The sequence below is a fragment of the Mastigoproctus giganteus genome, chromosome 8, assembly GCF_048544385.1.
Source record: "Mastigoproctus giganteus isolate SK-2022 chromosome 8, ASM4854438v1, whole genome shotgun sequence".
NCBI lineage: Eukaryota > Metazoa > Arthropoda > Arachnida > Uropygi > Thelyphonidae > Mastigoproctus > Mastigoproctus giganteus.
The window spans coordinates 207,991,809-208,007,065 of record NC_143582.1 but is presented as its reverse complement, the minus strand read 5'-3'; the positions used below and the strand labels follow the sequence as shown (position 1 = coordinate 208,007,065).

The 15,257-nt window shown below is 33.9% G+C and overlaps 1 protein-coding gene across 1 annotated transcript in view; it reads left to right on the top strand.

The window, feature by feature from the left end:
- Window positions 1-15,257, top strand: part of LOC150082232 (uncharacterized) — a 1,008,282-nt gene that overhangs the window by 478,004 nt on the left and 515,021 nt on the right. The window contains exons 63-68 of the mRNA XM_090379191.1: window positions 1,700-1,775; window positions 4,946-5,124; window positions 5,428-5,571; window positions 6,413-6,667; window positions 10,979-11,122; window positions 13,124-13,381. Coding sequence (XP_090235317.1) covers window positions 1,700-1,775; window positions 4,946-5,124; window positions 5,428-5,571; window positions 6,413-6,667; window positions 10,979-11,122; window positions 13,124-13,381 — 1,056 coding nt within the window. The remainder of the gene's footprint in view (window positions 1-1,699; window positions 1,776-4,945; window positions 5,125-5,427; window positions 5,572-6,412; window positions 6,668-10,978; window positions 11,123-13,123; window positions 13,382-15,257) is intronic.

Here is a 15,257-nt window from a genome sequence, read left to right as displayed (position 1 = left end):
AATAAAAGATACTACAAATCTAATTTATAGAATAAATATGAGGTTGATTCAGCAAAGATTCATATTCAATTTTTGAATCTCTCTAGTGACATAAGGTTTCAACTGGGATGGAATCTATTCATCAAAGCAAAGCAGGCAAGTAAACTATTAGCCATAATTATGAGAGCATCCTTGGATTTGCAGGAGGCTCCTATATACTGCAGAAGTGTGAATATATCCCCAATTCATAAAGGGGGATCAAAAAGCAACATGAGTAATTACAAACCTGTTAGCTTAATGTCTGTTCCAGGGAAAATAATGACATCACTGGTTAAAGAAGTAATGCACGACCATCTAAACAGGAATGCTATTATACTGCAGTCAGAGCATAGATTTGTTAAGGCACAGTCTTATCTGATCAATCTGATTGAACACTATGATGCAGTAACAAAGAAACTGGTTGCAAAAAATAATTTTGATATCATATATTTGGATTTCTGAAAGCTTTTGATATTATTGCGCATAAAAGACTGCTGTATAAACTGGAGCAATGTGGCATTAAGGGCAAATTACTGCTATGAGTAAGGGATGGTTGTGTGAGAGAAGCCGACCGGGCTAGCCGAGTGGGTAAAGTACCTGCCCGGCAACCCAAAGGTCGTGGGTTCGATTCCCGCCTCGGGCTTGGATCAGAGTACTGCAAAAACCTTGGGAGGTGCAATATGGCCACAAAAGCCGATGCACCAACAACTACCAAATCAAAAAAAAAAAAAAAAAAAAAAGAGTGAGAGAAGACAGAGTGACCATCCATGGGCACTGCTCTCCCCAGACTAATGTTATTAGTGGAGTCCCACAGAGTTCAGCTGGGACCATTGTAGTTTTCAATATGTATTAATGGTATTGATGAGGATATGATGAGGATATATCAGACTGAATGTCTAAGTTTGCGGATGATACAAAGGTTGGTAGGGTGGCTAATGACAGTAATCAGGATAAGCTACTGTGACAAGGTTTAGAAAAATTCGGCTGATGGGTTGAGAAATGGCAGTTGAAGTTTAAAATTGACAAATGCAAGGTATTGCATGTGGGTATCAGTAATCCTAGATTAATGTACCAACTGTGTGGTGCTATGCTCAGAGTAGTAGAAAATGAAAAAGATCTGGGGGTAATTGTGCAGTCAGATATGTAGTTCTCTGAGCAATGTAGATGAGCTGCCAATATTTCTCATGGGGTTTTGTTAATGATGCAGGAACTTTTGCTAGCAAGGATAAGGAGGTGATTATTCTATTGCACAAGATTAGGCTCCAGATGGCTCCTGATGGAGCCCAATGATTAGGCTTCAGATGGATTGGTATACTTATGTATACCAATTTGTACCAATTGGTACGTATACCAATGCAAATTGGTATGTGTACCTAGTCATGAAAATTGGAGCATCTGGAGATTAGGCATCTGCACACATTAATTTTGTTTATGTGGTCACAACATACTTATGGTATACTAGTGACTTTGAAAATAATTAGTTGCTGCATTCAATATGTACTATAAACACATTTCATCAGTATTAATTTAGACTAAAGAAACTTACAAATTATTTTTGTTGGAATCACTTGAATTATTATCAGCTGCTTCAGAATTTATAATAGTGATATAGTAATGATAATATGGATTTCCTATAGTCATGTCACTTATTAATGCACTGCTTTAATATTTTATTACTTAGGAAAATCTGCTATTATCTCAGAGACACAACATCCTGAAGGATTAGAAAAGATACAACAGTTAGAAGATTATTCAAGGTTTGTAGACACATTTATTTAATTTTAATTAATCTCCTCTCTTGAGGTATGAGGTTTCCTCTTATAATTTAAGATTATTATAATAATAGGACTTATTGGGCTTCATCGTTCCTTTTGATTTGAATTAGTAATCCTACTAAAAAGGTATGAGGTTTCCTCTTATAATTTAAGATTTAATTTTAATATACTGTGAATAGTTGTTTTTTTTTATCCTGTAGATGAGAATACAGGTTGGAGATTTCAAAGGGGAAGTCTTGCCTGACCAGTTTGATTGGATACTATGATGCAGTCACAAAAGAACTGGATGCAGGGAATAACTTTGATATTATATACTTGGATCTTAGAAAGGCTTTTGATACTGTTGCACTTGGAAGACTGCTGCACAAATTGGAGCAGTGTGGCATTGGAGGCAAATTGCTGCTATGGATAAAGGGGTGGTTGAGGGGGGGAAGACAGAGAGTGATAATCAATGGACACTGCTCATCGTGGACTAATGTTATTAGTGGAGTCCCTCAGGGTTCAGTATTGGGTCCATTATTGTTTTCTGTATTTATAAATGATATTGATGATGGTATATCAAGCTTGATGTCCAAGTTTGCAGACGATACGAAGGTTGGCAGGGTTGTCAAGGACACTACTGACACTATACTACTGCAACAGGATCTGGAAAGGTTGAGCAGATGGGCTGAGAGTTGGCAAATGAAGTTTAACATTGACAAATGTAAAGTACTACATATGGGAAACAGCAACCCCAGAGCAATGTATCAACTCTGTGGTACTACACTGACAGTGGTAGAGAATGAAAGGGACCTGGGGGTGGTTGTGCAGGCAGATATGAAGTTTTCTGAGCAGTGCAGACAGGCTGCAAGAGTAGCTCATGGTGTATTGTCGATAATATATAGGAATTTTTCTAGCAGGGATAAGGAGGTGATTATTCCATTGTATAAGGCAATGGTCAGGCCACACGTAGAGTACTGTATACAGGTCTGGAGGCCTCATTTCAAGAACGATGTAGAGATGCTGGAACGAGTACAGAGAAGGGCAACAAGATTGGTGAATGGAACAAAGGGATGCTCTTACGAAGAAAGGCTTAAGTTTTGCAAATTACAGTGTCTGGAGACTAGGCACCAGCGAGGTGATCTGATAGAGGTGTATAAAGCCTTGAATGGTTTGAGCATGCTCAATGCTGATGGGATTCTTCCTCTCGCTCAGAATAATCACCTGAGAGGGCATGGATTCAAATTGAGGAAAGACAGATGTAGGATAGACGTGAGGAAATTTGCCTTTAGCCAGCGGGTGGTTGGTTGGTGGAATAGACTTCCATCCCTTGTCGTGGAAGTTGATAGCCTAAATAAGTTTAAGGCTCAGCTGGACAGGTATTTTGAACGAACAGAGGGGTGAAGTGGAAGTGGTTATTTTTTATTTATTTTTATTTATTATTATTTTTTTGGCTGATGCTGCATAAGCTTGCTTTCTTGCATCAGTTGCCTCTACTAATGCTAATGCTAATCCTGATTCATAAAAGCAAATCTGATACTCAAACTTTGCTAAGTACCTATAACCTTCAGTGCTTTTATTGGACCCTGTAAGAGTATTAGTATGCACTTGGCTAAATGACGCAAAGAAGTAGACTTGAACGTATCCAGTAATAGTATTAACTCTTTCTGGAGTATGGACATGTATGTTTTTTTCATATGTGGGTTTCCAACAGTACATATATACATGTTTTTAGTACATTTCAGATAATGTGCATATTTGTATTCAAGTCTTCCAGTAGGTGCTCCTCTCTTGACTGTGTTTCCAAGTAATGTTAAATGCTTTTGGTATATGGCAGCATGAAAATAGCTTTGAAAAATAGATAAAGAGCTTGTGCTACCTGTTAGCCTCAATTTTTTGTAAATCCAAATCAGATTGCAATCATGCTATTTGATTTATAAAGCTGAATTTATCTGGAATTTTGGTCTAGAAGTTGAAGAAATTGGATGAAATTATAAATAAATAGCTGCAGAGGATTTTATTTTTTTGAAAAAATAGTAACAATGAATTTTATCAATTTTTTATGAATTCTTTTTTTTAAACTCTGATTTGATTTTTAACAATAATTTTACTCTAATTTTTGGGTAATTGAGTCAAAGTAAGAACAAATGAACATTTAAAACCATTTCTGTGCAAAAATTTCAAAATTGCACGAAGAAACTCACTCCACTGAGCTGGCTGCTTATGGAATAGTGATTCCTGGTAGTCCACACATGTTCATCAATTTCAGTCTTGAAAGGGTTAATATTGGTTATGTTCTAGTACTGAAATCATTAGTACTGGAATCTTTGAAGCATCATGTAATGAAAGTGCTTGGTGAAATCATCACCCTGCATGCTTAGTAATGTAACAATTTTAAATGGGTAATATCCTTTTTGATTTTAATTTATTTATAGTTCTAAATTTTTAAGCTTGACTTTATCGTGAAGTTCATGATACAGTCATAGCTGTTGAAAATAACATATTAACACATTCAGGCCAGGGTACATATCACGTGTATTTTAAGGGGAGTTGCATATTAATATTAGCAGTGGCAAGGAAATAAGTAGTAGTGGCAAAATGATGAAATAAGCTTATGCTGCATCAGCCAAAAAGAAAATTAAAAAAAAAGTAAAAACACCTACTCACCTCATCCTTCCATCTCTTCTCATAACTTCTGTAATTCTTCCTTAAGTTTATTCAAACTACTCACTTCCACAACACTGGAGGAATATTATTCCAATGCTCAGTCATTCTCTGGCTGAAAGCAAACTTTTGTAAACCTAACCTATAAGCCCACCCTTTTTCAGCTTAAATTTATGTCCCCTTATGTGTGTGTTTACTGAGAAAGAGTAAGGATGTTATCGGCATTTAGTTTACTCAACCTATTTAATATATGCTTTGTAGATAGTCTGGTAATGATAGATAATTAAAATGTTTATTAATGAAATTTAGAATTTTCTGTCTATAGTTAGAGAAGAAATGGTTTTTTTCTAGAGAAATTTGCCTTTGTTTTATTATTTCTTTTAATTATGTAATTTGATTAATGACATTCTTTCTTCCTTTTAAATTCTCTATTTATATTTGTAGCTATGCTTATATATTTGATATCATTCCATGATCATACTAAGTTTGTTTATCTATATGATTCTCAGGTATACTAGAGATAAGTATGTAGAAGAAATAACAACCCAGGCTCCTGTATTTACAAGTGCTCCTAAAAATGTTGAAATAAAAGAAGGTCAGAGGGCACACTTTGAATGCCGGCTGATACCCGTAGGTGATCCAAAACTAAGAGTAGAATGGTATCACAATGGAAAACCAGTGAAAATGGGTAAATATTCTCAAAATCATTTTAATTGTTTATAATAAAAACTTATTTTTAGTATAGTATTATTAAGGCTAAATGATGCACAGAAGCAGCTCTTTCTCTGAATCAGCCAAAAAATAAAAAAATACATATTATAATAAAATAACAGAATATTCATGCTGTTACCATTCTTACAATATAAGTTATTTATTAATTTACTTTTGTTTATTATAAAATAAAATATTTTTAAATAAAACAAACTTTACTCAAGTATTTTTTTTTTGTTTGCTTATTATTACAGAAATTTATTAAACCTTCCTTGTATAGGTACTCGCTTTATCGAGACTTTGAACTTTGGGTATGTAGCTCTTGATATCATGTGTGCCTATGGAGAAGATTCAGGCACCTACACATGTAAGGCCATCAACTCTTTGGGAGAGGCTGTTACCTCAGTAACACTGAAGTGTATAGGTAAGCTCTTAATTTAATATTTACTGTTTTTATGTGACTCTTGTAGTGACACTCTTTGATAATGAATGTATACTAGTTAAACAGGGAAACTATTCTATGGATGAATTAGCATATAATTTCCCTGATTAGGAATAAATAAAAATTGCTATTTTTGTGAATTTTCTCATTATTATTGACATTTTATTACTTCTGTTAAGTTAGGTTAGTAAATCCCATACAAATTCAAAATTATTTTCAAATATTTAACAGCCTAAGATGTATTTTATAATGATTAGGTTAAGAATGGGACATAAACGTGTGCCATTGTCTTTGGTCTTCCGTCTCATTTACATTATTTTCATATACTACCTACTACTTCCCTTGCTTGAAGGTCTTCAGATGGTACCATTTGGCCCAATGGTTATTATTCTTGTGTTTTTCTGATAGGAATAATAGTTGAAGATAATATTGCATTATCTTTATGGATATGTTTAACCTGTTAAATTATATTGTCTATAAAATTTTAACAGGATAACAACTGCTTAGTTGAAATAACATTGTGTTATCTTTATGAGTAATTTTAACCTGTTAAATTATATTGGCTATAAATTTTAGCAGGCTTACAACCACTTACAAATTAGAATGCAAAATAAAATTTTGGAAGTATAAGGAACACACTCCTGACTTCAATAAAGGGCCTTTTTATAGTTAAGTATAAGGAACACACACCTGACTTCAATAAAGGGCCTTTTTACAGTTAAGTATAAGGAAATTAGAAATAACTAATATATCTAAATATTAAAATTGATTTGATATTTAGCAAGTTTCAAATTAACATTAAAAATTTATATTAAATTTACAGGAAAGAGTGGACTTATATTGGAGTCACAACAACCAAGTAGCTTGCAGAAAATCCAAGAGCTGGAAGATGCCAGTAGATATCAGCGCACAGCTTATATCGAAGAAAGAACTACTCAAGCTCCAGTATTTACTCACCCAATGAAAAATCTACAGCTTAGGGAAAACCAAAGTGCACACTTTGAGTGTCGCCTCATTCCTGTAGGAGATCCAAAACTGAAAGTAGAATGGTTCTATAATGGAAGACCATTAATGCAAGGTATGGGTTTTTGAAATACTAAAGGGACTTGTATATTTGCAAATATTAAAATACCTATATATATTTTTAAGCCAGAAATAGAAACCAACAGATGATATAAATAAGCACATTTGTTCTGCATTGGTATACTGCATAAATACTGTTACAAGAGTAGGACTTGTATATTTGAAAATATTAAAATACCTATATATATTTTTAAGCCAGAAATAGAAACCAACAAATGATATAAATAAGCACATTTGTTCTGCATTAGTATACTGCATAAATACTGTTACAAGAGTATTTTAAATGGACCTGCTAGTCTTTATGAGTCCTACAATTTACCCAACCACTCATCTAACACATCATACACAGTTTCCATTCAGATATTGGTTGCTGCTTTGACCAATAATAATTTCAAAATATCAATTTTAGGATGTATGTATTTTGTGGAATGCCAGTGGATTCAATTCAGATCATAAAATAGTCCAGTAGATTCAGTTCAGGTCAGGGTTCTGAGAAGGCTATTGTCATGTGATGAAATCTGGAATATGACTCAAAATCCATGATTAGATTTTGAGCCCAGGGAACAATAGCCTCCATACTTCATTATTTTGATGACAAATTTTACTTCAATAGTAAAGAGCTTCTTGTCTATAAAGAGAAGAATACTGTCTTTTTTTCCCATTTACTACTGCAGTAAGAGTTCTATTCACAACTATAACTCCTGATTTCTCTTAAAGTGGGAATTAATATCACAAGTTGTTGTTGTTGGGTTTTTTAGGAGCATTAGCAACTAAGGCCATATTGCTCTGGGATATGCAGTGGTCATTCCTTGACCTTTCCGCATCCTCCATATTTGGTGGTGACGGGCTCAAACCCCGGTTTAATCAAGAAGCGTGTGCTATGCACTGCTGCTCCTTCCCACCTGGCTACGGAAGCGCCTTAATATCACAAAGGAGGTTAGGCAAGTGGAGGCAGATTATGAGAAATCTTTGGTAAAGGATGCAAAGAAAAACAGCAAAGACTTCTTTACTTATATAAACTCTAGAAGGAAGGGAATAAATCTGATTGGTCCACTTGATATCGATAATTCAACTGTTGATGATCCTTCTCAGATAGCTGACAAACAATGAGTATTTTGCATCTAAATTCACACATGAGCAATTCTGTAGAGAAGTGGAGGACAGAAGCTTATTAAACTCTTAACAGAAAGCTTAATGATTTTGTAATAACTGAGAGCAAAGTGGAGGAGAAATTGTTGACGTTAAACATGAGAAAGGCACCTCGGGTGGATGGAATCTATCCACTTATATTAAAGGAGGTGGCAAAAGAAGTAAGCAAACACTTAGTCATAATTATGAGAGCATCCTTAGATTCAGGGGAGGTCCCCATGGACTGGAGGTGTGCAAATGTATCTCCGATTCACAAAAGGGAATCAACGGGTGACACGAGTAATTACAGACCTGTTAGTTTAACTTCTGTTCCAGGGAAAAATAATGGAATCACTGGTTAAAGAAGCATTGCAGGATCATCTAGACAAGACTGTAGTAATAATTAGAGACAGCATGGGTTTGTTAAGGGGAAGTCTTGTCTGACCAATTTGATTGGATACTATGATGGAACTCACAAATGGATACTCACAATTGGATACTATGATGATTGGATACTCACAAAGGAACTGGAAGCAAAAAATAATTTTGATATCATATACTGGAAATCAGGTATAGAGGAATACTTTTGATAGCGTTGCACATGGAAGGCTACTGTACAAATTGGAGCAGTATGACATTAAGAGCAAGTTGCTACAATGGATAAAAGGATGGTTGAGTAGGAGAAGACAGAAAGTGGTAATCAATGAACACTGCTCTTCTTGGACTAATGTTATTAGTGGAGTCCCCTGGGGTTTGGTGTTGGTCCCATTGTTGTTTTGTATATTTATCAATGATATCGATGAAGGTATATTGAGCTTAATGCTAACGTTTGCAGATGATACAAATGTTGACAGGGTTGTAAATGACAATAATGACAGTATACTACTGCAACAGGATCTAGAAAAGTTGGACAGATGGGCTGAGAAGTGGTAATTGAAGTTTAACATTGATAAATGCAAATTACTCATATGGGTAGCAGTAACCCCCAGAGAAATGTACCGACTGTGTGGTACTACACTCAGGGTAGTGGAGAACAAAACAGACGTGGGGGTAATTGTGCAGTCAGATATGAAGTTTTCTGAGCAGTGCAGACAGTCTGCCAGAGCAGGTCATGGGGGTCTTGTCAATGATACACAGGAATTTTGCTTGCAGGGAAAAGGAAGTGAATATCCGATTGTATGAGGCAATAGTCAGGCCACACCTTGAGTACTGCATACAGGTTCGAAGGCCCCATTTTAGGAAGGATGTAGAGTTGTTAGAATGAGTACAGGAAAGGCAACAAGATTGGTGAAGGGAACAAAGGGGGTGCTCTTTCCAAAAAGGCTTAAGTTCTGTAAATTGCAGTTTCTGGAGACTAGGCACCTGTGAATTGAGCTGATTGTGGTGTACAAGGCCTTGAATGGTGTGAGCATGCTCAATGCTGATGGGATTCTTCCTCTTACTCAGATTACGAAGCTGAGGGGGCATAAAGAGGCTGACAGGCCATTTAAACGGATATTGCTGCTTACCAGGGCAAGACACAAATCATTTTTCTCTTCTTTTGAAGTATATGGCATGGTTAAAAGTGACTACTCTGGAAATTTTTCCTTGCTTTTCCACAACATGATGTGATGTTTTCACATTTTGGTCGATCTGGAATTTTTCCTTGCATGGAACATTCATTTCGTAAACAACACAGAACACAATAATGCCATCCATAGTAAAGTATTTTTCGTGATTGGCAATCCACAATTCTATACAAAGTTTTGTAACAGATTTAATATTTGGCATGTGTAATGAAAACATTTCATCTGATGTAGTCGATAGCATGAGAATGAATAGCAAATTAGCATTAAAACTGTAGGGTATTCATTTGCTAGCATTATTTTCTCAGTTCACACATTACCCTCTCTTTCTGCAACTCTTTTCCCACAGAATTAGCTTCTTTTTTTTTTTTTTCTTTGCCACCTCACCAACACGCATCAGTGGTCCCTTCTATCTTTGCCACTTATCACTGGTCCTTTTTAATCGTCATTTTTGACACATAACCATCCTCTCGCAACTCGAACAAAGGTTCCCTACTGGAGACCTCCCCATCTACCAGATTTCCACTCTCTGATAGTGCAGTAGCAGTTTTCGCATCTTTATGTTATGATCTGAATTCCTTGGTCACTTTCATCTCATTTTCGCTATTTTCATATACTACCTACTACTTCCCTTGCTTGAAGGTCTTCAGATGGTACCATTTGGCCCAATGGTTATTATTCTTGTGTTTACTATGTATAGCACAGTTTACTCTCAAAATGCTTATTTCCTTTTCCCTTTAATGTTGTTCCTATTACTTATTCTACTGGCGGCCCACCCTCAACAACCAGAAATAAACATATTTTCTTCTGTTTTCTGAAATTACAAGGACTCTGTTAATTGCCCCAACTTAACACAAGCTTACACTTTCTTTCTACCATATTCTTCCTTTTTAAAACAAAAAAAAAAAAAAAAAAAAATATATATATATATATATATATGTATTGTGTTCTTATTGAAGATTATAATAATGATATCTGATAAAGATTACATTAATAGGTATTTGTCAGTTGTGCAACGTTAGACTACAGATATATACCATTTAATTAAATAAAATCGACCAATATATATAATATAAACATAACATCAACTTTATGTAAGATTTGGATCTAAATGTTTCCCATGCTGATGTGAGAAATTTTCCCTTACTCAATGAAATAACCCAACCCAAATTAATTGCAATACAGTAAATTGTTACATAGTTCCAAGATCATGTTAAGGAATATGCAGTACTGAGTGTAATATTTGTTATATGCACTAATGTCTGCAATGGCTACAATATGCATATGCACATATGCAATTGCCTATAATCCAGTCTAGTAATTATTAATAAAATAATGTGAAGAAAGATGTAATCTTGCTTGATATTATTTTATTAATAAGCTGTACAATGTATTCTCATTAAAATGAAACCTGGCTTTAAAGGCATAGCTTTAGATATGCAGTGCACAACTCTGCTCAGAGTAAGGTCAAAATCAAGTAAATAAAATAAATAATAGTAATATTTTAAATATCTCTTATATAGTTGTTAGTAGTGATTTCTGTTTATACTTTTCAGGGTTTTTTTTACTAAATTTTCTTCTCATTTTACATACTTTGTTTCCTTATTATGTAGCTACTCGAGTTACTACAACACATGACTTTGGTTTTGTGGCTCTTGATCTGTCTTATGTAAAACCAGAGGATAGTGGAACATATACCTGTAAGGCTACTAATGAATTAGGACAAGCTGTTTGTTCTGCAACCCTAACAGTTAAAGGTATGCTTAATAATTTCTCAATTAAATAAAAGTATAAAATTACCTAATTTCTCCCCAAAATAGGCTTGATCGTGTATACGGCAGTTCCATTAAATATAACCTTCGAGAGAAAGCATTGAGAGTATTTATGAAAATTACTTGTAAAGTTTTATTTTTAAAAATTTTTTTGCTACAAATTTTGGAGTCTGAATAAATGTGTGCTATGTTTTTTAAAAATTATAACATTTAATAATATGTAATATCAAAATAAGTCAGCTGAATGCACCTGTACTTTGTTATCATTGATGACAAAGTACGTGTGTTAACGACATATGAAATATGTATCTGATTTTATAGATTTACAGAGGAAACTGGTTAACATACATAATATTGGAATAGTATTTTTTCCTAGGATTCTTGGACCAATTGTTCCACTGTCAGGGAGTCATCTGAATCCTTTTCTATTGCTCCTGAGGCATCTGCATAAGAGCACCTCTATAAACTTTGCATGTGTATTTTGTGTGCTGGCTAGCTCTGGAAAACATTAATTGTTGTCTGTTTACTTTGAATAGGTTGTTTGTTGTCTTCCATATATTATTTCACAGCAAATTAAAAACTTTGCCATGCTTCACTTTGAAAAGTGCCCCAGTAACAAGATTTAATTATAACAATATGATTTCTGATGGTCAAGGCCTACTTGGCAATGATCATATTATCTGTATTATTATCAGTTTCATTTTTTCTAATCACTGAATCAGATCTGTATCACTGTTAGAGTTTTGCTCCTGTTTTTGTTGACTGTTGTTAAAAATTTTAAGGAATCAGCCTGTTGTCTTCATTGATATAATATTATAGCTGTGTGTGAAAAGTCACTATGATAGGATACACCTTGTTTGCATCCTGCCATGATTTCAGTATGCTCTTCATTCAGACATTATTACATATATCAGAGATAATGTTGCTGTTGTTATTTGGTTTTTAGGAGCATTAGCAACTAAGGCCATATTGCTCCGGGGATATGCGGTGGTCATTCCCTGACCTTTCTGCATCCTCCATATTTGGTGGTCATGGGCTAACCCCGGTCTAATCAAGAAGCATGTGCTATACACTGCTGCTCCTGCCCACCTGGCTACGGAGGTACCTCAGAGATAATAACTAAATTTCTGTTTATACTCTGTACTGCCAAGGTCAGAAGAGTTTAAAACTTTATTGTAACTGTTTTATCTATTATAGCTGAGTTACCAGCACAGCAGCTATCATTTAGTATACTTTTTTTTTTTTTTTTTTGGCAGTATATGGTTCAAGCTTGCAGTATGTGCATCAATGTGTATAATATTTTGTCCATTGCCTGGGTCCCCACTAGACATGATAAGTCCATAACTTCATATTATTTTCTCTATACCATGGTCATGCCTTACATGTGATACACCAAGAACAAGGATATGTTGGACCAGACAGTTGCTTTCCATTCCTTCAGTGCAGTTCTTACAGTTTTGGCGTTTCTTGACATATTGTCGGTATTTTTTTTATACTAGGGAGATGATAATGGTATTCTGCAGGGATTTCTACTATACTGATAAGGTCCAATGCAATCATTTTGCATCAGGCCTTAAAACTTTTCCATGCATGGGAAAAGAAGAATAGTATTATTTATAGCTTTTAAAATATGTAATGATTTATTTATAGATATTATTGCTTACTAAATTTATTTCACTTGCTGGACAGTGATATATGCAGGTACTTAGTTTTGTATATGTCTTTGATAATAATTTAACACGTGAAAAATAGATGACTAGAATTTGTGATAATTTTTACAACTCATTAATATAACTATACTTTTTTGTTAAAATCCATGTTTTATTTTTGGACTTTATATGGTGGAAGAAAGTTTCTTTCACAGTTAATTTTTTTTATCCCTAGCTTCCTGCTGTTATGAACATAATATACCTTTTTCTTTCTGTTTTATTGGCTATGGTACATTCAATAAAGATTCACTTATTTATTTTTGTATGATTTTTATAGGAAGTAGTGCCCTCTTGGTTGAAACACAGCATCCAGAAGGTTTACAGAAAATCCAGCATTTAGAAGATGCTGGTCGATACCAAAGAGAGGTTGTTGAAGAAACACGTGTCACAAGCAAGCCAATCTTTGTAACTCCACTGTGTGGACCAGATAAATTAATTGAAGGGCAGAGTAGTCATTTTGAGTGTCGCATTGAACCATATCCTGATGCTTCCATGAAAATAGAATGGTTCTTTAATGGAAAATCATTACAAATGGGTAAGATAGATTAAAATTACTGTACTATTTAATTGGCAGTAAAGTGCATTTTTATCTTAGTGATTAAGCTGAATATTTTCAGTATAATGATCTATAAAAAGGTGTTACTTTACCAGCAGGGGTTACCCTAAAATTACGTTCTTCAATTTTTTTTATTTTTTTAAATTTGAATCCATTTAAATTTATTGTAGTTGTATCTTTATGATCAGAAACAGAACTTTATATTAGGCCCTAAATCACCATCATACCACTTTTCAACTTTTAGCATCAAAGGTTAACAATTAAAAGCATTCTATGGGTTGTTCAGGAAAACTGTGCTTGAAAATTTTAATTGCTAATAATAATCTATAATAGTTGAACTATGTTATTCTTGGTGTCATAGAACACGTGAGACTTGGGAGTTTTGATTATATATTGTGCTTACTCTGTTGACTTAATATGGTAAGTTCTGGTCTTGCTCTGTACAAGATACTGGAGACTGAAAAAGATCTAGAGGTTATTGTGCATGAAGTTCTCTGAACAGTGCAGACTGCTAGGAGAGCTCATGGGTTCTGTCAATAATATACAGGAATTTGTCCACCAGGGACAAGGAGGTGATTATCCTGTTGTATAAGGCAATGGTTAGTCTGCACCTTGGGTACTATATATAAGTCTGGAAGTTTGAGACTGTATTTCATCCTCCCCACCCCCAATCATAAGATCAGAAATTTTCATTTATGAGTGGGTCTGGCTGTCATATTCACTTAATCAGAATCATTTTTAATTTAAGGTATTCCTTGAGCAGCATGATGCATAGGTAAACTTTGTTGTTTGAAAATAATAAAGCACTCAAAAAATACATTTATTATTATGTTTATTTCCGAATTGGAAAATGTACCTAATGGAATGAAATGTTTCATGGTATTTTCTTACCACCTCTTTGGTGACTGCAAAGACAATAACTAAGGGTTATTATTATGGAATTCTTAATTTTTTTTTTTAGCAGAATTAAATAGTAGATTAAAAGTTTCAGTAAATCAAACAGATCTAATTCGTAGAATTTTTTAAGGTTAATTTTGTATAGTAAATAATAATAATAATAATAACAATAATACATAAACACTTATGAGCTGTCTTTGCAATATCACTGTCACAAATGAAAATTGTTTAAATTAAAATAGAATAACTATTCTGTTTTAATTTAAACAGTTATCTTTATTTCTATTAATTTAATTTTTATCACATATCCTTAAATGTGTATCAACATCCCTCATTACCCATTAAGCCAATACCTGCAGTAATGATACCCTCAGGGCACAAGAAAGCCCTGGGATTGATATTGTAAAAGATAATTGAGACTGTCTGGCAACCACCTGGAAATGAAATTAAGTAAACCACAGTATATTTATATATTTTTCATCCATAAACAAATCAACAAGCTCTTGTGACCAGAGCGATCTTTTGTGACTGTGATATTGCAAAGACAGCTGGTAAGTGTTTACGTATTATTGCTATTATTATTGTTTACTATATAAAATTGACCTTAAAACAAAATTGTTCGAATTTGATCTAAGTTTGATTTACTAAAACTTTTTTAATCTACTATTTAATTCTTCAAAAAAAATTTTTTTTTAAGAATTCCATAATAACCCTTTGTTACTCTCTTTGCAGTCACTGAAGAAGTGGTAAGAAAATACCATAAAACATTTTGACTCCATTATGTACATATTTACAATTTGAAAAAAGATGTACAATTTGAAAATAAGCATACAATATTTGAAAATAAACATAGGTATTGAGGGCTTTATTATCTTCAAACATTTTTAATTTATTTTTTTTGAAATTCCTTGAGGACATGTCTTGCAGAAATAACCTGTGTGCCATGCAAAATTTAAAG